Source organism: Sorex fumeus, unplaced genomic scaffold (assembly GCF_029834395.1).
Source record: "Sorex fumeus unplaced genomic scaffold, SorFum_2.1 ptg000061l, whole genome shotgun sequence".
Taxonomy (NCBI): Eukaryota; Metazoa; Chordata; class Mammalia; order Eulipotyphla; family Soricidae; genus Sorex; species Sorex fumeus.
This window is the reverse complement of record NW_026606118.1, coordinates 20,157,392-20,183,214: the sequence shown is the minus strand read 5'-3', so window position 1 is coordinate 20,183,214 and position 25,823 is coordinate 20,157,392. Positions and strand designations below refer to the sequence as shown.

The 25,823-nt window shown below is 39.0% G+C and overlaps 1 protein-coding gene across 5 annotated transcripts in view; it reads left to right on the top strand.

Annotated features, from left to right (window-relative positions):
- Positions 1-25,823, top strand: part of UTRN (utrophin) — a 610,322-nt gene that overhangs the window by 571,074 nt on the left and 13,425 nt on the right. For all 5 annotated transcript variants that reach the window (XM_056126431.1, XM_056126429.1, XM_056126433.1 and 2 more), the window contains 7 exons: positions 394-530; positions 7,309-7,347; positions 7,573-7,638; positions 8,960-9,025; positions 20,214-20,372; positions 20,728-20,968; positions 24,785-24,893. In XM_056126431.1, coding sequence (XP_055982406.1) covers positions 394-530; positions 7,309-7,347; positions 7,573-7,638; positions 8,960-9,025; positions 20,214-20,372; positions 20,728-20,968; positions 24,785-24,893 — 817 coding nt within the window. The remainder of the gene's footprint in view (positions 1-393; positions 531-7,308; positions 7,348-7,572; positions 7,639-8,959; positions 9,026-20,213; positions 20,373-20,727; positions 20,969-24,784; positions 24,894-25,823) is intronic.

The following is a 25,823-nucleotide window of genomic DNA, read 5'->3' as shown; positions in this document are numbered from 1 at the left end:
AAGCCGTGATTGCCATGTTTTTATAAAATTTAATGTTATTTCAAAAATGCATGGAACAATTGCAACTGATGTCTTTGCCTTGCACGCGGCCAACCTGGCTGATCCGAGTTCGATTCCTCCGTCCTCTCGGAGAGCCCAGCAAGCTACCGAGAATATCTTGCCCGCACAGCAAAGCCTGGCAAGCTACCCGTGATGCATTCGATATGCCAAACACAGTAACAACAAGTCTCACAATGGAGACGTTACTGGGCCCACTTGAGCAAATCGATGAACAATAAGAGGACAGTGCTACAGTGCTACAGTCTCTGATTGTAATGATATACATTCAGTTGGATTTAATGCAAAGTTATCTCCTTCCATTATGAGATAAGTCTTTCCCTTCCCATCTCACAGACAACATCGGGGGAAGATGTCCGGGACTTCACAAAGGTGCTGAAGAACAAGTTCAGATCCAAGAAATACTTTGCCAAACATCCTCGGCTTGGCTACTTGCCTGTCCAGACAGTCCTTGAAGGTGACAACTTAGAAACGTAAGTTTGATTTGAATATTTTAAATGAGTATTTCTCTTTATATCTGATACTGTCTCATTAAGTTAGTGAGTCTACTATAAAAAAAATTGTAGTTTGGCAAGGTGTTCAGTCTTAGAGGAAAGTCAAACTTGGAACTGTCTTTACAGCAGATTGACCATTTGCAATTTTGTGACAGAAATTTCAAATTCAATCTTGCAGGGATTCCTAACTTTTTAAAATATTAATGTGCCCCCTTTTTATTGGTCCTGCTTTCCCTAAAAATACTTTTAAAAAATTTGTGTTGTTATGTGGTCTTTTTTTTCTTTTTTTCCCATTGAGGGACTGTTTTATTAAATTTTACATTGTGTTTCTACTAACTGCACATATTTTTGTTTGTTTCTCTACTTTTTGGACCACACCAGGTTGTGCTTGGGGCTTATTCCTGGGTCTGTGCTCAGGAATCACTCCTGGTGGTGCTCAGGGGACCATATCTAGTGCCAGCGAGCTAACCTCGGTTGAGTGCGTGCAAGGCAAGTGCCTTACACTCTGTAGTATCTCTGTTCCCAAGTTCATAGATTTTAATGTACTTTTATAATAAAATATCTCACTACATATGCATGCAATGTTAAATCTCATTAAAATATCATATTATATTCCTGTTTCTTTTTTCTTGTTCATAAAAATAACGAAATATTCAAAATATTGTAGAGTCCATGAAATTGACAAAAATTCTTCTAGGTATATATTTTGAAGGTTCAGAGAGATAGTACAAGGGTTAAGAAACTTTTCTTGTGCAGCCAACCCAGACTCAATCCCCAATACCGAATTTAGTCTCCCAAACCTGACCAGGAGTGCTTCTTGTGCATCAAGTGATTTTTGAGCATCAAGGGTTGTTGTCTGAGAACAACAACAACCAAAAAAGTATGTATTTCTTATTCATAAGCCTAAATGAAACAAAGTTTCAAAATAACTAAATTGTTAGATTATGAAGCAAAATAAGAATTTAAACCTGAAATGAAACAAAAATTATTGTTTAAAAGAGGCTAAAAGCAATATAGGGAATGACATTAAATTGCTGAACAACTGTGAGTAAAGATTTATTCACTTTTAAAATACCAGCATTGGCTAGAGTCAGTGCATAAGATTCTCGCTAGTGTCTGATCCAGTTTCTATCCCCAGCGTCACTGATGGTCCCCTAAACCCTGCCAGGGGTACGGAATCCAAACTCAGCCCTCTATTTAGAGGAGTGTGACTCAAAGATCTCCCCTCAAATTAAAATAAAATGCCAGCATAAATATTCCTACAAAGGCAGCTTTCTTGTGCATAAATCTTGAGAATGAACTAATTTTATTGCTAATAACTCCCAAAGTGCCTAGTCAAAACAAGTAGTGAAGTTCTAGATACATATAAACACCTTTCAGGCTTTAATTATTTATTTGTGGGGCAAATGTTGTATTTAAAAAAACAACTTATGCAGAGAAACATAAAGACAAGCAAGCCAGATATATGTTCAGGGACAAACACAGGCTTGAAGTGCAAGCCTCATCCAGAATTTAGAAAAAAAATTCCAAGTAGGACGTGTGGAATGCTCTGAAGTATAGAAGAGAAAAATTATTGTAAGAAATATAGTGAAATGTATTAAGTGTAATTTTTGTAAAGTCAAACCAACTTCAATCATAATTTACTTTATTGTGTAGATGAAAAGTAATCAGAGAGCAGTAGTAGGGTAGGATGACAGTCCATATCTCAAAGATGTAGAAATAAAGAGGCAAAATGATAAAACTTTTCTTCCATATAAGGCTCCGTAGACCATGATCTTTACTAAATTTATATACAAATACATCTGTGTTACTTGTGGAACAGCTAAGAAGTAGATCACAGTCCAAGTATGGTGATGATCTTTATCCCTCCCTAGATAGAGTCATGTGGGTAAATATAGAAAGAAATATAATCCTGCTGTACATAGGCAACTAGGTCCAAAAACCTGCTAGGTATGTATTTAAGTTATATGAAAAAATGAAAAATTTTGATAACTACTGAATACTGAATACTCATGGCAGAGCCTGGCAAGCTCCCCGTGACATATTTGATATGCCAAAAACAGTAACAACAAGTCTCAAAATTTGTTGTGACATGGTACTGGTGCCCGCTCGAGGAAATTGATGAACAATGGGAGGACAGTGCTACAGTGCAGTGCTACTGAATACTAAATTATAGACAAATAATACATACATCATTTTTCCTGTAGTACATTTTGGAATGCAATTTTATTAAAACTGTTTAAATTTAGAGAGCTGTTTGAGGTCAGAGAGATAGAACAGGTCTTAAGGCTAGTGCTTGCAGTATACAATGCCAGTTTGATTCCTGGAACTGCATATGGACCCCTAAGTAGTGCTAGTAGTGATCCATGAGCAAGGAGTAAGTCCTTAGCACCACCAGGCATGGCCCCCAAAGCAAATAAACACATGAATGCATACATAAAAAAATAAAGAGCTAATCCTAGTAGTTCCTTTGCAAAGATAGGTTTTTGGTCTATTGTTTTTGTTTTTGTGTTTTGAGTGGGTATAATTTTTCTTTGAGATCCTATATAATAATAAATTTTCATTTGATTTTTATGTCTAATGCATAGCTTCTCTGTGCTGAATACCTCATGATAAAAATTATCTTTCATTTATTGGCATCATATCTCCTTAACCTTCAGTAACTGCCCGAAGCATAGAATCATCACACGGTGCAGTTATTTATAGGATGATTTAATTGGCTTGAACCAGTGATATACCTTTTACTGTTTCAACAAGCCATTGGCATTCTATGTCCCAAATATCAGTGTTCTCTGTATGAATTATGTAGTTCAGTATATTATACATCTTTAAGGAATTTTTGCTCACTTGCCTTTAATTGTCAATAACATTAGTCATTCTATTCTGAGTGACTCAGAGTGAAAAAGAAAAACAAAGTATGCTAATTAATTTTGTGCCATTATTTTTGGTTCTGACTTTGAAAATGCTTCATCTTACAGAATTTACTAGCATTTTTGATGAGAGGAAAACAAGAAAAAGAAAGGAGTATAAGATTAAACCAAGTATCTTAAGACTCTGTTTGAAAAAGATTTATGAGCTATTGGATAGAGTGGGCAGTTTTCTTGCTTTTCTTAATCCTAGAATGAGTTCTTGGATTCAGCAGGACTCATTTTTTTTGTAGTACCCTATCACAAGGCCACTTAATCTTCTGGTGTAACAATTTATGTGAGTGGGTAGTAAAAAGTTGATTTCGCCTCTCCTATTTGTGGGAGGAGAGAACATTGGAGAAAAACCAGTGAGGTGGTAAATATGTTGAAGTTATTTATGAAGCTGATTAGAATTATTTTCTCTTCTCTTTCATCCTTGCAAAATGTAATGTTTTATCCCCATCCAGTAATTATCGTGCATGCATGGAAGGGATTTGCAGAAAAAAATGGGTTATTATTAACAGGAGGTAAACAATCCCAATGTTAAGTTTTATTCAATTAATTTTATAACTATTTATGCAAGCTTTTTTTCAAAAATAATGAGCAGAGCTTGATTAAAATGCTCCCACTGAAAATATACCTAACCAGCAAGCTAAAATGGTGACATGATAATTTGAGAGCATATTCATTGATTTCCCTACTGATTAGAAAAGATAAATAAGTACCTCTCCCTAATATTGGTTAAAGTGGAATAGATGTGTTTCTTGGTTTTTAAAGGGTTTTCATAGCAAGACTCAGGTCAGAGGAAGTAGGCACACTGGAGGAAATGTCATTAAGACCTCAGAGATGAATGGGCAGAATGTTTGGCATTTGGTGTGAGGTGTGGGGACAAGAGAAATATTTACAAAGCCTGGACAGAGGGTAGATTTTGCAAATGGAGAAGCTGGAAATAATGGCCAGAAATGAAATGGAAAGATGGTAGAAACCAGGTATCAAAGAGCCTCCAGCGGCGTACTGGGGTGTTTGGATTTTTTTCTGGAAGGGTTAGGGGAACCATTGAGGGTTATTTAGTTCAGATTCTGCTAGGGCCTCACTTTACTTAAGGGCAAATGAATTGAAGAAAGCTATAAGAATTGGAACTGAGAACTTAAGGGCCACTAAATTCTTTTCGGAAACTCTGGGATACATTTGATGGGTTAAGTATTGATTCCTTCCACATTAATGGGCTGTTGATCATAACACCATATTTAGCCACCATTCCAGAAAGAAGAGATTGTCTGAATTTTCCAGTCTGCCCTAACACACAAATTTTGGGTCTTATTTTTAACCACCTTTAATCAGAGATTAGACTTATTATGGGGATATGCCTTGTTTTGTTCTTTCCAGAATTAATTGAGAAGGCTAATCACGTCTTCTTAACCCCCTGCTCCATATCAAAATTCTTTAAAATCAATGGAGCCTAAAGTTTGTTTCTTATCTTTATTGCTTTTTCATAGAAACTTCTTTCATATAATAAAAAAAATTTCTTTTGAGAACCTCTTCAGTTCAGCTTTTTTCCTCTGCCATTCTTATCTTACTTCAATGAATCACTTTTGTACTAACTGAATTAACTTCACAAGAACCAGTCAAGCAGTTCTTGAAGCTTCTCTGAGTTCAATTATGATCCCCAATACATATTTTCTTATGCTTAAAGCTCATGGTAAACTTTATGGTACCATTGAGTTTTCAAAATGAGCTTCAGAACAGTTATTATTTTTAGGAAATGTATTGCACATGGCCTGGAGAGAAACTGCAGTGGGCTGGAGCACATGCAGTGCATGCAAGAGGTCAGGACTCTCCCTTGGCACTGCATAATCCACCGAATACTGTCAGTAGTGAACCTCTGGCCCCCGAAAACAGAGCTGGGAGTATTTCTGAGCAACACTTGGGGCTCAGGGAGGGAGGGAGGGAGAAGGTGGGAGGGAGGAAGGAGGGAGGGAGGAGAAAGAAAGAGAGAGAGAGAGAAAGAGAGAGGAAGAAAGAGAGAAAGAAAGAAAGAAAGAAAGAAAGAAAGAAAGAAAGAAAGAAAGAAAGAAAGAACACTTGGAGCTCAAGGAGGGAGAAAGGAAGAAAGGAAAAAAGGAAGGAAGGAAGGAAGGAAGGAAGGAAGGAAGGAAGGAAGGAAGGAAATAACAGATCAATTACCTGCATTTAACATCTATCAGAGTTAATGAAAAGTAGAGTTATAATAGGCAACTTAATAGTACTCTGTTGTTTTATCTGTTTTACTTATGGACGATTAGGTTTATTTACAGTATAGGTATTCTGGCAAATACTAAGTGAGTAAATGTTTGTTTTGAAAGTAGATCCAAAGAATCTTAGTGTTTTATTCCAATAACATGATTTTTCATATCCAGGTATCAATTTTTGCTTCCAGTGAAGATGTGTGAGATTATTGATTTTTCTTTTGTGTGTGTATAGAATAAGTACATAAGAAATAGAAGTATCAAGCAGGGCTACATAATCTTTGTTTTCCTCTTTGTTTTCATCAGCCTTAGCTTTGCAGGAGACTGTCATTAAATCAAGATCTGAATTTAAATATTCATCTTCATTGTTACAGTTCCTTACCAATGAAAAGACTATAATTTGAAGTAGGATCAAATTAGATCCTAATTTTAATTAGGATCAGTTTTTCTCAGGCCATGTATCCCAGACACTTGAGGATTTTAGGCAGTGCTGTGATATTGGGGTTGCCCCCAGAAGTTGCAATGAAACTGCTCAAACCCCAGATTGCCAAGCAGACTCAAATGCATAAAAGCATTTTCTTTTATACATAACAGAGTTTGAACTGGTGGTTAAAATTCTGCTTGAAGTATACCATGGTCTAAAACCCAAAATGATCTCTCTCTCTCTCTCTTATGTGGAACTTCATAAGAGAATCACAAAGGCCCAAGACAATAGAAAAGATGAGCAGAACTAGTTCAAGTGGAAGCTGCCACTAAGATTGGGGATTGGGGAGGGGGCATAAACTAGGGATGGGAACCTCTGAACAATGGTCAGTGCAGAGAGGAGGGATGCCTCCTCTAGGCAGACTGGGGGGAGGGGGGGAATGGACATTGGTGGAGGAAAGTGGGCGCTGGTAATGGGATTGGTTTGGGAACATCATGAACCTGAAAATAATAAATAATAACTTTGCAACTCTGCAATTCATAGTGATTCAATTAACAAAAATTACGTTCTAGAGAATTGCTTTCAGTTTTATCAGTAATCCTAAATTTTTCGTGGGATATGGGAAAATATGTAGAGGATATCTTTTTCAGTGTGTCTGTTGAGAGATTTGTGTACACTGGATTCGAATCTTTATGTATAAAATTGGACAAAGAATCCCCAGCCAAAATCTCATTTTGCTGCAACTCTGCCATCAATATATCATAGAACCTTTGGTATTTAACTTTGTCTTTCTGATCAGATTTCTTCTTCAGGAAAAGCACAAATAAGATTTGTATCTCTGCTCTGTTTATTATGGAGCATTATTATCTATAAAAAGATTCCATGATTTTGTGCTATTTTCAAGCCGTCTGCTTCTTTTCTTCAATACAACTATTTAAAGATGTGTTTGCTGTCCTGTAACAAATATCCTGTTAATATCTGCAGAAAGGCCCCTGCAGGCACTGGAATATATAACATTTTCCTTCGAATAAACAGTAACTCCCATTGCTTTTGATTTCCCCTTGGTGAGCTTCAAGCAAATCGGTACATGAAGGGAAAACAAACACCCGTGTTCTTACGCAGGCCCCACTGTTTTTGTCTGACATTGCGTTGCACTGAAGTGTTGCTCTTGTGACTTTTGTTTCCCTGTTCCCTCTCTGCAGTCCTATCACTCTCATCAGTATGTGGCCAGAACACTACGAGTGAGTATCCATCGCTCTCAAAGCAAAAGACGATATTCTGATCCATTTTCCTAGCATGGGGGTGTTTACTAATCTCTGTTCTGAAATAATAATTCTGCCTCCTGGGTGATAATCCAAGTCGTTTATTTGCATGACAAAATTATTATTTAACCAAGCTAACACCCGTAAAGTAACGTCTGTCAGTATTTGGACATAACATTCTTTCTGTTTTTTTTTTCTTTATAGCCCCTCACAGTCTCCTCAGCTGTTTCATGATGACACCCATTCAAGAATAGAACAGTATGCCACACGGTAAGAGTTGATAGTTCCCTGCACGGCCATCCAGAATGGATTTAATTCTCTTATCAGTCCTACACCATCAGCATGCCTTGATTTAAGGGATGTTGATTTAAAGGAGTTCTGGTTTTCTCATACTTGAAATTTGGACTCCCATCTTCCCATATTATTATTTGCATTTTTCCACATATCTGCAGTTTATTTTGTGGCAAGTAATCCTCAGTAAGATCTGATTATTGAGATCATGAGAACTCTGGCATCTTCTAGGCAAGATTGAGATAATGTAACTCAGTTTCAGTGAATAAAGTAATTTTAAAGTGTTCTCAAGTTTTGTGTTTATGAGTTGCAACATTTAATTACATTTATGCCAATGTTTTATTATCGTACTTTATTAAGGGCTGGAGTGGTAGCACAGCGGGTAGTGTGTTTGCCTTGCACACAGCCAACCCAGGTTCGATTCCTCCATCCCTTTTAAAGAGCCCAACAAGCTACCGAGAGTATCCTGCCCGCACTGCAGAGCCTGGAAAGCTCTCTGTGGCGTATTCATATGCCAAGAACAGTAACAACAAGTCTCACAATGGAGATATTACTGGTACCCGCTCAAGCAAATCGATGAGCAATGGGAGGACAGTGCTAAAGTACTACATTTTATTTTAAACTCCCCAAATGACATTATATATAGGCTGGTCTTGATGCTGTGTACAAATTTCCAGAAGCGTGAGTGTGTGTGTGTGTGTGTGTGTGTGTGTGTGTGTGTGTATTGTCTGTCTATGGTAAATTGTAACTAACTATGCCTAAAAGAAGTTATTTGAACATCACAGAAATAGTGGCATTGGAACTGGGTTTTGGTCAAATAGGATCTGTGGGGAAGGAAAGGCTTGGATTAATTTTAAAAATATACTGAAAAGCATTGAGCTAGAAAAGAACATGACTCACTAAAAAAAAAAAACTGCAAATAGAGGAAGGAGTAAGCATGATAGGACAAACAGAAGCCGAAGCTCAGTAATGAAAGGTCTGCTCACTAATGAACTGGATTACATCCGTAGGAGAAGGGAGTTTTTGAACATGAGGCACTTAATCAGATTGGTGTGAGGAGGAAGATTCTCCAAGATCTGGAAGATCAATTAGGAGACTGGATTTCATAGTGTCAGATAATGCCTTAAGGTAGTGATGATAAAAATGTAACTCAACATTACCTTTTCTATTTACAACCTTGTTAAGAAATTTGATTCTTTCTGTATTTTGTCAGAATTATGAGCTTCATACTGACTGAGGATCAACTGCCACTGGACTTTGTCCCTGTGACCATCTTACTAATCTTATTTTTTTTTTTCAGACTGGCCCAAATGGAAAGGACTAATGGCTCTTTCCTTACTGATAGCAGCTCTACCACAGGAAGTGTGTAAGTACATCCTGAAATTAGCACTGCCTTGAAAGGCTCATTCTTATATTATGGTTGTCGAATATAATATTCATTGATTGTGGCTCTGAATTTTGATCCCAATCAAAATTGATAAGTGTGGCTATAAAAACGTCTACATAGATTTTATGCTTCTAAGTCATGCTAGTATAAATTGAGTATGTTTATTCATTAGTTTCATGTAAGTTAATAAAAATCACACATTTGTCATCTGATATGCCTCAGGAAAATCGCATTGTTTTATTTATGAAGACCATTATATATATATATATATATATATTCATTCCATTTGTCTGATATTTCCTGTTACTGTAGCAAATAAAATGCTACAGAATATGTGCAAGACCATAAAATGCTATTCCTTCTGCCTCCTCACATTTTCTTCATATTCCTTGACATTTAACAATTATGGCTCTTCCATGCAGACATATATTCCTGACCCTTCCCTGAAAAGTGTTAACTTGTCTGCAGAATTTTATTTTATTACCAATGAGGAAAAGGCCCATTGACTTCGGAGTGCTTTTTAAAAACCCTTCTAGGCAGATAATTCATCTCTGATGATCCCACTGTTACATGTAGACTTTCCTTCAGAACTTTTTCTTCCCAGGACTTGGAATTAATGTTTTAAATCTGAATGATGGCTGAAAGATTTCAATAATGTCAATTTTACTTGACTTAATACAGGTTCGCTGTGGTGTGGACCTGGTGGGAATTTGTATAATAATAAGAAAAGTTGTAGAATACATACCTAATTACCTTCAACTATAAGACCATGGAGAGGAACAAACTGGAATACCCTCAGCACTATGTCTTCTTGCCAATGGAAAAAAAAGGGTTGTTCTGCTATCATCAAACTTATAACAAAAGTTTTTAAAATTTCAAAGATTAACATGATAGTCCTTCATATACTATGAGAATGGAAAAAAATCACAAATCAAGATAACAGCATATTCCTAATGCTTATTTTATTTTTAAGATACAACTTGTATTTTATATAAAGTACTTACATATTTTCAATATTTTCTATATCAACTTAACTCCCACTCAAGCTGACACTAGCTGAAGGATTAAACAAAATAATAATAAAGAGAACCAAACAAAAGTAAATCTGAACTTTTTAAAAATGTCTTTTTTGTGCCCTTTAACAGAGAGATTGGTAATGTTCAAAATCTTTTTATCCCAGGTTTGAATCTCAATAAAAAGTACTTAGAGGCAGGGAGAAGAGGGAATATTGATAAATCCTACACACTCTTATTTTATAACTAAAGTTGAGTGAAGAAAAACCAAGGAAATAACTGACAGCTAATGCACTTCAATAAACCATCAGTGAATATATTGTTTTTCACATAGACAAGTATTATATATCTACCATACAGTTGTGTTCAGGAATCAGTATTAAGAGCAAACTCTTAAAGTTTGATATACTTGTTTTATTACTAACTTATATATTCATATAACTAACATATATTCATATAAATTTCTTAGATTAAGATAAAAACTTAAAAAATAAAATAATGATCAAGGCTTATTATGCCCTAATTAGTTTATCTTCAGTTCATTTTGGTTTTGTTTTTTCTAGGTTCTGTGGTAATTTATTATAGTGTTTAGGTTGGTGTGCATCTGGCTCCATTCAGAGAAACCAATAGCTTGAAATTGGCTTTGCTGCAAGTCTTTAAACCATACAAATTGCAAATGCTACAGCTCAAAACCTTTTATTTATTTGATTTCTGGTTTTGGAGAATCTGTTGTTAGACATTTATCAGCACATCAATTTAGAGTCTTCGGGAGTCCACAGGCCTGAGTGGAGATGTGGTCTCACAAGGAAAAGAAACATCTTGATGAGGATTTGGGGTAGAAAAAGACTCTTAGGGCCAATGGCAAAAGAATTTATAAATGTTCCAGTCAAATCTTCGAACGCCAAGTGAATCTATTGAAAGAAGGAGGAAACAGCAGCACACCATAGCGACAGGTGTGAGCAGCGGGAGAGCAGACTGCTCTATGGCCCTTGGGTGCTAGCTTTTATGCCATTCTGCAAGGAAGAGGGAAGAATAGTCGAGTCAAGGGGTGGGATATAAGTGGCCTTTCCTAGAATGTTCAGCCTCTTTACTTGGAATGGGTTTCTATTCCTTTCCAGCTAGTGATCAGCTCAGAACTGTCATGGTGATTTTTAGGGCAGTGTGGGTTAGGGAGAACGCCTACCCACTCTCAGCTTTGTTGTCAGCTTTGTTCTGAATTACCAGTGTTTTACACATTAAGAGAGGTGGGGCTGGCAGTTTTGTAAAAAATACAAAAGGCCAGGGCCTTTCAGGTTATAGTCCTCTGGGTTGGCAAGGTTTTTTTTTGAGCCGTAAGAAGTTGAAGCTTTACCATGCTTACATGTTGGCTACCTTTATTCAAGAGGACAAAGCTTCTCTGTCCAGGGGAATGTTTTCCACCCTTTCAAGGGCATTTTTAGACAGAATAATGGCTCCCAAAGAAGTCCACATCCAAATCCCTGAACCTTGTGGCTGTATTACTTTCTTATTAAAAGGAACTTAGCATGCATAATACAAAGAATCTTGAAATGGAAGGTTTCTCCTGGATAATGTCTTAGAATTAAATGTGTTTTTGAGAGTCCTTATTAGAGGAGGTGAAATCAGAGTTGGGGGAATTGTAATGATAGAAATGGAAATCAAAAATGGGAGATTTGCAGATGTTCTGATGCTGGCTTTAAAATGGGAGAATTTCAGGTGACCTCTAGATGTCAGGAAAGACCAGGAAAAATTCTCCCTTATGTATAAGGTTGATTCAATAGTGTAAGAATATACAAAATACTTAGGAGAAACTTTTTTTAATTAGTAGTTTCTGAATGCATTATTTTTCATAGGAGCTATTCTAAAATTTCTCTCTTTTTTGTATTTCATTTATTTACTGATTTTTAAAATATTGAACTTTTTAATTGAATCACCATGAGATACAGTTACAAAGCCATTCATGATCAGGTTTCAGTCATACAATGATCCAACACCCATCCCTCCACCAGTGCCCATTTCCCAAAACCAATGACTCAGTTTCCCTCCTACTACCACCCCTCCCGCCTGCCTCTATGGCTCTATGGCAGGCACTTTCCTTCTTTCCCCCTCTGTATCCCTCTCTCTACCCTTACTGCTTCCCCCCTCTCTCTGGGGGCCCCAAAACACAGTGCAGAAATAACATCTGCACTTATATGTTTACTGTAATACTAGCCAGAATTTGGAAACAACCCACATACCCAAGAACAGACGACTGCTTATAGTAACTATGGTACGTCTACACATTGGAATACTATGCGGCAGTTAAGAAAAACGAAGTTATGAAATTCGCTTATACATAAATGGACATGAGGAGTATCATGCTGAGTGAAATGAGTCAGAAGAAGGACAGTCATAAAATTATTACACTCATTTGTGGAATATTAAAAAAAAACATAATATGAGACTAATGCCCAAAGACAGTAGAAAAAAGGGCAAGAATGATTAGCCTACAATTGGAAGCCTGCCTCAAGTACGAGGGTGCGGAGGAGGCAATTGGGATAGAGAAGAGACCATTATCACAAAGATAGTTGGAAATGACCACTGTGGATAGGAACTGTGTGCTGAAAGTAGGTAAAGAAACAAGCACAATATCCTCTCAGTATCTATGATGCAGACTATAGTGCCTAATATTTCATTTTTGAGAAGTCCGATTCCAGAAATTCTTTTTCCCTTTATATGATTTGCATTTCTGAACATACTGGAGCACTTACCTTGTGAAACAGTTAGGTGTGCTCCCCTTTCAGTGAGACTACTAACAGAAACTCTGCAAGTCTGAACCCTTCATTTCCTTTAACTATATACATCAAGATGCATGGAGATGCATTTATCAAATTGTTTCCATTCTAATCAGTTGACTTGACTAGGCAAATAAATATGACTTTGATACTTTTCCCTCCAGTGGATATAAATTTACCATCAGGATGACCGGTTCCTCTTTAGGGTTGCTGGTGCTCCATGGGATTTGTGAGGGAAGAGTGAGGAAGTGAATCCCATTCTTCCTTTGGTTTTCCTGCCTGCTTCCTAGTGAATGATTTAGCATCTTAGACCATAAAATATTTGCTTCTCTTAACAAGACCATGTGTTCTTCTTTCTTTCAACTTGAATCAAAGCTTATTTGTTTCTTATAGGACTTGATTGTAATAGCAGAACTGAAGTACCCATACTCTATTAACTTAGCTTCTCCCTATGAGTTTCAAGAGCTCCAATATTGGTGGGATCCAGATGCAGTCCCAAAACGAAACAGACAACAGCTTCCAGGACCGCTTTTCTGTATCAGTAGCACCTGAGTGTAGAGTTGGTAGCTTCTCAAAGGGATCTTGCCTCTTTGTCCATCTTGAAAGTAACCAACAGATGGTATTGTCAATTTTTGACTGGTATTTTCAGAAAAGATTAAAATCAACACACAAAAAAGGATTCATTTTAGAGAATTTAAAAATCATAGTGAGTCATAAAGAAGAAATAAATGCCCAAGGAAAAAATAAAATAAAATCAACACAAAGTGTCTTAAGCAAAAAAACAAAAAACAATTTATTCAATACTTTCAGAATTTTTTCTCCTTAATTCTTTGTCTAAGCCCCTTGGAATAGTGACTTTTTTTCCTAGTCTGAGCTGGGTCATGAACAACATTGGTAGGTTTCTCTTGAAATAATGACAATGAAGCAAAAATTACCTCTTCCTTAATTGATCCGAATAAAACTAAAGTCAAAGCACTGTTCTAACCACCCTCCCCAGTTTTACTATCTGATCCTTATGGAGCCCCCATGATGATGCTCTTGCCTTTGTTACCAGAATTTTACAGATAAATCCATGGAGGCTGTAGAAGGTTAAAGAGGTTTCCTGGGTCTCAGAGTCAATAAATGGTGAATTTCAAACCCAGGCAGCCCCCTTCATGCCTTCTGGCAACTCCTGACCACCTCACTGTTCCATCAGAGCTGCTGTGGCAACTTCCCAGGTGGGAATGATCCAAGGAGGATGGGATGATCTGGGCCTAGAGCATCTCTGTGTTCACCCAGTCCTCATGGAGATCATCACTGACCAGTCTTAATCCTGCCCTATCCTTGCCAGCACCAGCCTCACAATGCAGGTGTAATAAAAAATACTATAACGCAACTTCTATGTTTAGTTTGGGGGTAATCTCATAGGCAAAAAAAGGGAGCCTTTAGTTGGAGGAATGAATTTTAAACTTGTCTGAATTAGTCAAAGCTCTTTTTATCATTGGTGTTTTGAAGCAGCCTTCTTTTGTACTGGGAAGCTTGCGGTTTCCTACTTATTGATCCATGGAACCATTCCCTGACTTCCAGAGCTTTCTTCCTCAGTGAAGCCACTTACATAACTGGGTTCCTCCTCTTGCTTCCTAGGCTACTCCCTGCCAGCCACGACAGGGATGTCTTGCAGCTGGTTTCACTGTATTGGCCTAATTCCCATACTCTCTTGGCTTCTGAAATTCTAACTCTGAATAGTTCTCTAGGACCCGAGTTTTAAGTAATATAAGGGTTTTGTTTGTTTGTTTGCTTTCTTTTTGGGTCACACTCAGCGATGCACAAGGTTGCATGCATAGTCCCAGCTCTGCACTCAGGAATTACTCCTGGCGGTGTTCAGGGTAATGGGGATCGAACCTGGGTCAGCTGTATGCAAGGCAAAAGCCCTGCCCGCTGTACTGTAGCTCCAGCCCCATAATATAAGTATTTTTGATGAAGGATTTAAACCACCATATCTCAAAAACAGGAAGAACCCAGGACAATCTTGGAAAACTTCATAGCAGGAACTCAAGGACAGTTCCTTAGGCCATTGCCATCAGGACATCTCACACCATCTGTCATCTGCACTCAGTGACACTGTTTACATACAGTGGCTCAAATTGGGAGACAAGCATGGTTTGCACCAGCTCTGAAGCCTGGGACAGGACAGTCCTTTAAAGGGAGGATATTTTTGTTATTTTGTTTATTCATTGCCAACTTTCTAAAGGTCACAAATGACTCACAGCTGTTTTTTCTTCTGATATGTACTGCTTTGTAATTTAGATAATATTTACTATGTGTCTTAAATATAGCATAATTATATCCCATAGAATGGTATTTCATTGTGCAGACCTATATCATTGAAGTGTTTTCTATTTTAACTCTGTTGATGTTTAATGACCCTAATCATGTACTTCATGAATATCTGCAATTAAAGTGTTCATTCTTGATTTTCCATAGACATAATTAAAAGTTGATGTATCTATTTTTATGTTGAACCTGTGAACCTAACAGTCTATGAAAGCATTTAAAACTAAAGTGACCTTAAATGAGTATAAGTGAGCTTTTAATTGTCATTTAAAAAAATAGCTTTCATTCCTTTGTAGGTGCCTTTTTAAAAAAAAATGCACTAACAATAATGATGATGATAATTATAACAACATTGTTGAGTCCCATCTTTTCCACAAGAAAGTAATCCATGTAAATATTAAGAAAGTACATCTAAAGTCTGTTTATTACCATCATATGTCTCATTTGTTTTACTATGGCTTGTCCTATCTTTAAAACAAAGCAAAGCAAGTAGGTTAGTGTCTGCATTGAGCATGAGGTTTAGTCCCAGGACAAATTGTCTAATATTGTCTGGGATAAAGGAGAGTATTGTGTCAATTTATGGCCTTCAGACTACCAAGTAACTTACAGAACCTAAATTTTCTTTCAGTTCTTGTCCTTATATTCCTTTTAAAAATACTTTCACTTTTATTCTGGAGCGATAGCTGGAGCGATAGCACAGCGGGTAGGGCGTTCGCCTTACAAGCGGCCAACATGGCCGACCCGAGTTCGATTCCTCCACCCCTCTCGGAGAGCCCGGCAAGCTACCAAGAGTATTCGATATGCCAAACACAGTAACAACAAAGTCTCCAATGGAGACGTTACTGGGCCTGCTCGAGCAAATCGACGATCAACGGGAGGGCCTTTACCTTTACCTTTACCTTTTATTCTTTATCATTTTATTTGGGGCATATTATAGGTATTATATTAATGTTTCTTTAATGTAAGAAGCAGTTGCTATCTTAATTTTACAACACCTGAACCTATATACTGTGTTCTCCCTGCTTAACTCTATCCCTCATTCTGTCTTTCCTTCACACTGTGGAAAGAAAATGCATGACTTTACACTTGTGCATTGCATGACTGTCCCTAGGATTACCTTTGGATTCTCCACCTAGAATATTAGATGTGCCATTGTCTTTGGAATTGAATACGATGAATAGTTGTGGGCTTAACTGTCTTCATTTGAAAGGATTTATTGCTTTGTTTTTATTTACAGCTATTTGTAATGCTTTCTCTTTAAAATTCACACATTTCAAGGCTGGAAAAATAGCACAGGCGGTCAGCACGTGCCTTGCAAGCCACACAACTTTCATGTGGGCAACCCTGGTTCAGTCCCCAGCACCAGCTGGTCTCCCAAGCATCACTGGGTGCAGCCAACACTGCAAGAGCAGAGGAATGCTACATCCTTGGCCCTCACATAGAACTGCTGGCTCAGTCAGGTTGCCAGGAGGCAGTCCAGGCCCTGAGCACCTTGTGTGAGGCTCCCCAGGGGAGGTGTTTTTTTATTTTTGTTTTTATTTTTGTTTTTTAATTTTAATGAATCACTATGAGATACATTTACTGACTTAGAAACGTTCACGATTGCGTTTCAGTCAAACAGTGTTAAAGTACCCATCCCTCCACCATTGCCCATCCTCCACCACCAATGTTCCCAGTATCCCTCCCCTCATCCCCACCCCTTTCCACCCCCTGCCTTTGTGGCAGGCACATTTCCTCTTTCTCTCTCCTTTTGGATGTTATGGTTTGCAATACAGATATCAAGCGTCCATCATGTTTGGTCCATAGTCTACTTTCAGCACGCATCTACTATCCCGAGTGATCCTCCAACCATCATTTACTTAGTGCTCCTCTCTCCATCCCAGCTACCTTTCCCCCCAGTGTATGAGATAGGCTTCCAAGCTGTGGGGCAGTCCTCCTGACTCTTATTTCAAATGTCCTTAGGTGTTAGTCTCCTAGTGTTACTTTATATTCCACAAATGAGTGCAGTTCTTCTATGTATATCCCCTCTTTTTCTGACTCATTTCACTTAACAGGATACTCTCCATGTTAATCCACTTATATGAAAATTTCGTGATTTAATTTTTTCTAAGAGCTGCATAGTATTCCATTGTCTATATACTAAAGTTCCTTTAACCAGTCATCTGTTCTCGGGCACTCAGGTTGTTTCCAGATTTTGGCTATTGTAAATAGTGCTGCATTAAACATAAAAATGCAGATATCATTTCTACTGTACGTTTTTGCATCTCTGGGATATATTTCCAGAAGCGGTATTTCTGGGAAAAATAGGAAATGTTTTCTCAGACATTCCACTAGGATGTGAATGTTTGTCTCTTAGTAGTTTTGGGATAGAAAATCAGTCATTTTAGTTTCTATATTTTTTCCAACATAAGAAAAGTTTATGAAGGCTTTTTCTGTATTTATTTTGCTCTATTGTATTTAACACCCAGTGAATCTTTAGCCTTTTGTCTGTTGTTCTTCATTTAGATCTTAATGTTTTGTTAGGAATAAAAAAAAAGGTTCTGTATCCAAACTAGCTATGCTCAGGGCTTACTCCCAACTCTGAATCAGGAATTACTCCTGGGAGGACCAGTGGACTGTGTGTGGTGCTAGGGATTGAACCCCAGTTGTCTGTGTACAAGGCAGGTGTCCGACCCACCTTACCACCTCTTTAGCCACTAAGTCTGTATTTTTTAAAAACCAGATTGCTTTTTGCATACAAGTTCTTTAGCAGACTTCTACCCCTGCTTTCCTTCTCTTGTTATTATTGTTGTAATGACCAAGAATTGCACAAACTTGGTTGTGAATATCCCAATTGTGATGCTAACTGCCCCCCCCACACACACACACACAAACGTACACACACTTGGTTGCAGTGCTCACACTCTTTAGTTGTGTGCATATGGACACTTTAGTTTCAGTGCTTACTCAGGGGCATGTATCTAATTGTGGTGCTTGCACAATATTTGGGGGACTGAGGTCGTTGTACGCATGTGAGTGGCAGATTACAGACTTTTTTGTGTCACAGAAAGTCACAAATGGTAGTGGTACAAGAATCATATATGGCATGTGAGAAGGAGGTGAGGATCAAACTTGCAGCCTCTTGCCCACAGGGAAGGTGCTCTCAATTCTCTCTTGCTATGGCCTTGAACCCTGGGAAGTGCATCCAGTCAGCCCTGGATGGAATCCTGTCTTCAGTTCTTATTAACTCATCAATATCTGGGTGGTGTTAGCACAGCAGCTTCAGAGTCTGCTCTGCTCTTCCCTAATACAGCTAGGTATTGACCAAGCTGTAATGACCAAGAATTGCACAAACTTGGTTGTGAATATCCCATCTGTGATGCCTTTTGTTTCCAGCTGGAAGAATACCCCCAACACCTGTCAGAATGCTCATCATCCCAGATCCCTGTATTATTGAGCAACTCTGGAGGCATCCTTAGAGTTTCTGGTTCTACATCCAAACTCAGCAGTTCCATAATAGAGCAATAATCATTCTTTGCCTTTCTCTCTTTTAAATTTAGGACTGAATTCTTGAAGATCATTTATTTCCCAGCAATGCTGCATTTTTGTTGGAGAGGGGCCTCAAAGAGGGTGTCATAGTTTATCTCAATCTTTGTCCCACCCATGTTCCTTATTTCCAGTTCCAAATTGGTAGGAAGGGTCTTCCTACTCTCCCCTTTTTTTATTCATCTCATTATAGCAAGAAGGTGAGATTAGGGATCTTGTTTGCTTGATAGCCTTAACTATGTTCTCTGGCCTTGATTATTTTTATTTTTACATCAGTGTTTGCTATTTCAAAAACACAATTGTATTTACTACTGTTTTTCTTAAAAGGTTTCCAATAATGTTGGTACTTCTAGTATACAAGGTCTTGATACTACTACATGCACCAAGTGTATGATTCTCCTCCCTTATGTCTCCTCTCACACAACCTTTCCCACCCCACCTCTCAACCCTGTCCAGAAAACGTCTGATCCCCCACCTCATTTTGCTAATATCACATATGAGTAAGAACACTCAGCCTTTGTCCTTCTGCCCCTGACTTACTTCTATTAACCTGGCTCCTTCTAGCTCCAACCAAGTTGTAGCAAAAGGGAATCTTTCATTTTTTTTTTTTTGGCAACTGAATAACATTTTGTTCTTTATATTTACAGCAGTTTGTTTATACAGTCTTAATCGTCAGGCATTTGGGTTGCTTCCAGATCTTGACTATTGTAAATAGCACTGCAGTGAACATAGGGGTACATGTATCTTTTTGTATATAAGAATGATTTTATATTCTTAAAATGAACATCAAGAAGGAGAATCAGTGATCTTGAATTTTAAACAATATGCGCTTCTATGTACACATATCTACCATCATATAAATATGCATATTGTTGATATTTATAAAGAGAGAGGAAAAGAATATTTATAAAGAAAGAGGGAAGGTTATTTGATAAGGAAACCAAAGAAAGCGACAGGTCATTTGAACCTTTGCTTTAACAGTTTTGTGATTATTTTTCTCATGTTCTCCTCTTTGCCACATGATTTTGATCTCAGTGCTTAGGCACATCTCTAAGAATTCATTAACTCTCAAATGCAATTTTAGCTCCCATTTTGTCAGTCAAATGAATACCACAGGAATGATAATCAGGATTTTCTCTGATGTCAAGCATTAATTATGAGCTCCATGGGACAAAAGATTTGAGACTAACATAAGAACATCTTATGTGGACAAACTTTATGTAGGCCATTTTTTTTAGTATTCCCCATACCACAAATAACCTACCGAATGATATCAAATATCCTATGTTTACATATAGCTTATATTCTCTGCTGAGTGAACTATTTGTGAGACGTGTACATAAAACCATAGCAGAACATGAAATTTGCAATGTATTGTACACAAATGCTGTTAATTGCCTATCATACTAGAGTTTTCATGGGAGGTCATAGGAACATGTCTCTCTAACACAAGCTTTTCCATCCTGATGACCATCACTGTGCCTTCTTTAGAGCCAGAATCATCAACATTCTGACTTCAGCCTCTGATTTCTCTCCTTCCCCTAGGGAGGATGAACATGCGCTCATCCAGCAGTACTGCCAGACTCTTGGAGGCGAGTCCCCTGTGAGCCAGCCCCAGAGCCCAGCTCAGATCTTGAAGTCAGTAGAAAGGGAAGAACGCGGAGAACTGGAGCGGATCATTGCAGACCTGGAGGAAGAGCAAAGGTGTGTGAGACCTGGGGAAGGAATGCCATCCTCCTGGGGCAAAATTCCAATGGCAAATCCTTTCATGGGAATGTCAAAGAGGCTCCCACTCCTTGGCTTTCTAGACTATATCTAAGGAGTCATGAAGTCAAAGCTGTAGAGAATGCTAATGTGTGGGAGAGAAGGGCTCAGAAGAGGCCTGTTTGAATGCTTGCTTAAAGTCATTGCCTCATTCATGATGGCTTTTCTCATTGTTAATTTATTTATAATACCTAAAAGAAAATCAGAGGCTAGGGCTACATTTAGACCGCGCAGTTTGGGAAGGAGAGAAGAGCATGTCCGTGAGAGGCATCCAGTGTTTCCTTCTTGCTCTTAGAAATCTGCAGGTGGAGTATGAGCAGCTCAAAGAACAGCACCTGAGAAAGGGGCTTCCTGTGGGTTCGCCCCCAGACTCCATCGTCTCTCCACATCACACGTCTGAGGATTCGGAACTCATAGCTGAGGCAAAGCTCCTCAGGCAGCACAAGGGTCGGCTGGAGGCGAGGATGCAGATTTTAGAAGACCACAATAAGCAGCTGGAATCTCAGCTTCACCGACTCCGTCAGCTGCTGGAGCAGGTGGGGCGTTCGCAACCCAGGGTCACCCCTTCCCACGCCATGCCTTGGGACCCATCTCCCAGGGGTTGGTCTTGGTGTTGGTAGAGAGATCCACTTCCAATATCTCACTGTCATGGGTAAACAGGCTTAGCAGTTTAACCTTTTCAAACCTGAGGGTTGAGCCATCATTCGTATCCAAAAATGTGTTTGTCCCGCGTAAGGTGAAATTTTCCATTCGTCTTAGACACAGAAAAATCTATATTGGTTCTGGAGAGTTGAGGGGAAAATTCTCTAACATAGATCTGCATCAATTACATGGGGGATGCGGCAAGCATCTCTGAAGATTAAGGAACAGGAAATGACCTGAACTCTTCATGCCAACACCCTTTCTTCCAATAAACTTTTCAAGAAATGAGTAATAGATGGTTGATGATTTGATACTATTACATCCTAGCAGGCTGGAGCGATAGCACAGCAGGTAGGGCATTTGCCTTGCAAGCGGCCAGCATGGCCGACCTGAGTTCAATTCTCAGCAAGCTACCTAGAGTATCTCGTCCACACAGCAAAGCCTGGCAAGCTACCTGTGATGTATTCAATGTGCCAAACACAGTAACAACACGTCTCACGATGGAGACATTACTGGGCCCGCTCGAGCAAATAGATGAACAAGGGAGGACAGTGACAATGACAGTGACATCCTAGCATCGGTGCATGTTTTATGGCAGTGGCTTACAACTTTCCCGACAATAAGAAAAACAATTTACACTAGGACTGCATATATGTGTAATAAAGAGCAATGCTTGTTATAGAGAAGTGGTATCTTGTATTTTCTCCTTCTGTCCCTAATTTTTTCTTTTCTTCCTTTTATTCTCTTCTTCCTTGCTTTGATCATTATTCCCCTCATTTCCTATCTTCCATTTTTATCTCTTTCTTTCCTCATACTGATTAAGACCTGCTAGATCCTTTTCATAACCATCACTGTGCAATTACCAATTTTGAAACACATCTTGGAATATAAAAGGAGCAGGCAAATTCTTCCTTTTTGATGCCTGCAATCTTATTAGGATCCATAACACAATTTTATGATATCTAACATAAAAACATAGCACTGTCATGAATGAAATACTTTTTTTCCACTTAGCAATTAAATAAGAACCATATCCCAGCAATAGTAATGATTAAACCTTTGCAATTAAAGCAATTGTCTGTTGTGTGGAATCCCAAAAAATAGGTCTGGAACTTGTCCTTCTGAAAGAACCCTCAGCATCAACTTCCACAGCATCTTTTTTCTCTTTTCTTTGACCTTTGACAATGAAGAGAAGTCCCTTCCCTTCTTCAGAAACAAATTATTAAATCAAAGGCAGAAGCAACTTTTTCCCTGGTGATTTTCTCAAATTTAGAAAACTCATCTTCTCACAATTGCAACCACTGTCTTTGAACTAGCCATAATCTTGCAAAGCAGGATAATGTCTGCAGTTACCTACACAGCGGGCCATAGATTCTCCCTTTTAGTTTGATTATACACATTTCTGCATGTCTGCCAACGTCTCAGAAGCTAGTGAAACATCACAGCCTCCAAACTGGGCATCATTAGAAAAGTAGTGGTTTCCCCAGAGCGACCCAAGGTCTGGCTTTCTATAAGCCCACCACTGTGTACAGTCCCCTACAATGAAAAAGTTATATTGTGCTGTGAATGGGAAGTTTCTGGAAGGTACCACCTAAAGGGTGAATTTTCCCGTGAAGTGTCTTCTTTAGATTATGACACGTTAGCGCTAACCACCTAACACATGTGTAGAATCAGTGCTGAATAAAGTCGCAGTTGAAGCCTGGGGATGCTCTTAGGAGATCTAAAAACTCCTCTGCTTCCCCCCTCTCCGCTCTCCCCATATCATTAGACAGAGCTGCCTAATGGCTCATGTGCCTTCGGATCGCACTGTAATGCGTTCGGAGATAACTGATATCTGAAATGGCTCTGTATCTCCGGGACTGTAGAGCTCTTATCTCTTCTTAATGATTTAGCACAAATGCCAGAAGTAGATGGAAAATTTAACTCTGAGAGAGGAAAAAAGAAAAGAAAAAAAAACTGGCAAAACTGCTAGACTTCAACTAATACCGATTTAATGTGAAATGACATCAAAACCCACTGACTTTTGCATTCCCCATAATTGGGCAGCCCCTGACAAAAATTCTTTGGCTTGGACACATTTTACCAGCCCCTAGTGTATACATAAAGAACCCCAGGCCCAGAGCCAGAAGGATAGAGATGGAGATAAAGGGCTTGCCTTGTATGCAGCTGACTCTGACTTGATCCAGGCATCACGTATGGTCCCCTGAGTACTACCAGCAGGAACTCCGACATGACACAGTTGTTTAGGATGAGACAACTTTTTTATTTTTTCAAACCTATTTGTACGAAGCTGCTAGGATTTACCATACGGTTAGTCACACTTTTCATGCGTGCATCATTTTTTTTTTCTTTTTGGGTCACACCCAGCGATGCACAGGGTTACTCCTGGTTCATGCACTCAGGAATTACTCCTGGCCATGCTCAGGGGGCCACATGGGATGCTGGGAATCAAACCTGGGTCGGGTTGTGTGCAAGGCAAACACCCTACCTGCTTTGCTGTCACTCCAGCCCCCAATGTATGCATCATTTAACCCCACACACATCACCAAACAGCTCGTCTCGCTACCCTCTACCCATGTCTTCTCAAGGACCTCTCCCAACCCAACCCCCCAGTGTAAACTCAGTTCAGTGAACAAAATCTTCAGTTCAATGGCTCTGTTTATTTGTTGTTCTCTTACTAGGTTTCTCTTCCCTCCCTACACCATCTATAGGAGAGATACTTGGCAGCAGTTTGGTGGGGAGAGGGGGTAGGAGGAAGGGCAACATCTCAGTGATGGAGCACAAATCCAAACATCTGAATTCAAAGCAGACTCTTAACCACTCTCCAGTATTGCCCTTTAATGTTGATTTGAATGTTTTTCTGTTGATGAAAATATTATTTATTTAAATTTTGGTTTACAATACTGTTAATACTGGGTTGTTATGAACTCAGCACATCCATCAGTGAGCAGATTCTGAAATGGGATTAGTTTACTCTGAGAAGCAATGCTAGAATTTTTAAAGAGAAATGAAACAGGTTTCTAAGAAATTCATTCAGTTGATATAAAAAGAAGAGACCAAATGAGTCCCTCAAGGTGGCAGACTGAGGGGGAAGACCATTTGGGGATTAAGTGAAGAAAGAAAGAGAGAGGGCAGAGCTATAATAAAGTGGGTTGGGAGTTTGCCTTGGAGTGACTGGCCCGGGTTTGATCCCCGGCATCCCATATGGTCCCCTAGCACTGCCAGGAGTGATTTCTGAGTGCAGAGCCAGGAGTAACCCCTGAACATCACTGGGTGTGACCAAAAAAATGCAAAAAAAGAAAAGAGAGATGGAAGGCAGGAAGGCAGGAAGGCAGGCAGACAGGCAGGCAGGAAGGCAGGAAGGCAGGAAGGCAGGAAGGCAGGAAGGCAGGAAGGAGGGAGGGAGGGAGGGAGAGAGGGAGGGAGGGAGGGAGGGAGGGAGGAGGAAGGAAGGAAGGAAGGAAGGAAGGAAGGAAGGAAGGAAGGAAGGAAGGAAGGAAGGAAGGAAGGAAGGAAGGAAAAATGAGGATCCCATACTCCCATACATCCCATACCCCCATACTTCTCATGCTAACCTATATTTGCAAAGGGCAAGGGCAAACAATACTGCAGGATTGAGTTGTCCGTGGAGGGGACTGGGGATGGTAGAAATGTTCTCTTAAGAGTTATTTGAACCCGTGCTCCATTCTCATGTCTGACTGTAATTTCAGCCTGAATCTGACTCTCGAATCAACGGCGTCTCCCCCTGGACTTCACCCCAACAATCTGCACTGAGTTATTCGCTTGACCAAGACTCAGGCCCACAGTTCCACTCAACAGGTCTGTGACCCTCCTCCCACACCCCTTCTCTGTTGCTTTGCCATTTATTCTTTTGCTTTTTTCCACTTTAAATGGCATCTTTGCATATATTTGCTGTAGGGCACAAAGGAACTTGGTATTTTCTTGGGTCTTGACTGAGTTACACAGCCCTTTTAATAAAACCCAAAAGGCAAATGTTTTCAAATAATAAGCTACAATGCACTGGTTTCTAAAACATGTAGTCGTAGTAAATTGCATTTTGGTAAAAGATGGGCATAATTACACTTTCCTTTCTTTGCCCTAGGAATCAATCGTTGTATGTTCATTTGTTTTAGTAAAGTTTCTGTCTTGAATTTTGTGTGTGCGTATATGAATATAACGCAGAGGAATGATGATGATCTTGGATCATGGTGATCTTGGATCAACCCTGGCAGCTCAAGGATTCTGCTTTTTCTGCCCCAGTGTTTACAGATGTTGCCACTCGCCCCCCCCCCCACAACTTGGGTTCAGAACCCCCCAGCCTGTTGTTGGGCATAAGGGGTCCTATCCTTTTCCCAAGAAGGACTGTGTCAACCAGACACCAGGAATGACATTTTCCTGTCAGTAAAATTCAAATTCTAAAATCTGATTAAGGAACATAGCCTTCCCCTTCAATCAAATTTACTTTATCCTTTGCCCCATTATTAAAAACAAAACCTGAAATATTAATGTTGTTTTTCATTTGATTTAAATAAAAAACAAGCTTTGCTATTGATTAGAGAACCAACAACATCAAAGTAGAACGTTTATGCTGAAATTCCCCCAAAAGTTTGATAGATGGGAAGGAAAAATAACACAAGGTAGGACTTTTTTTTTCTCAAAAGAATAAAGAAATGCTTGTCATGTGAAATGACAGAATCCTAGCTAATACATTGAAATAATACAGCTACATTCTTTTTTGCTCATGTATTT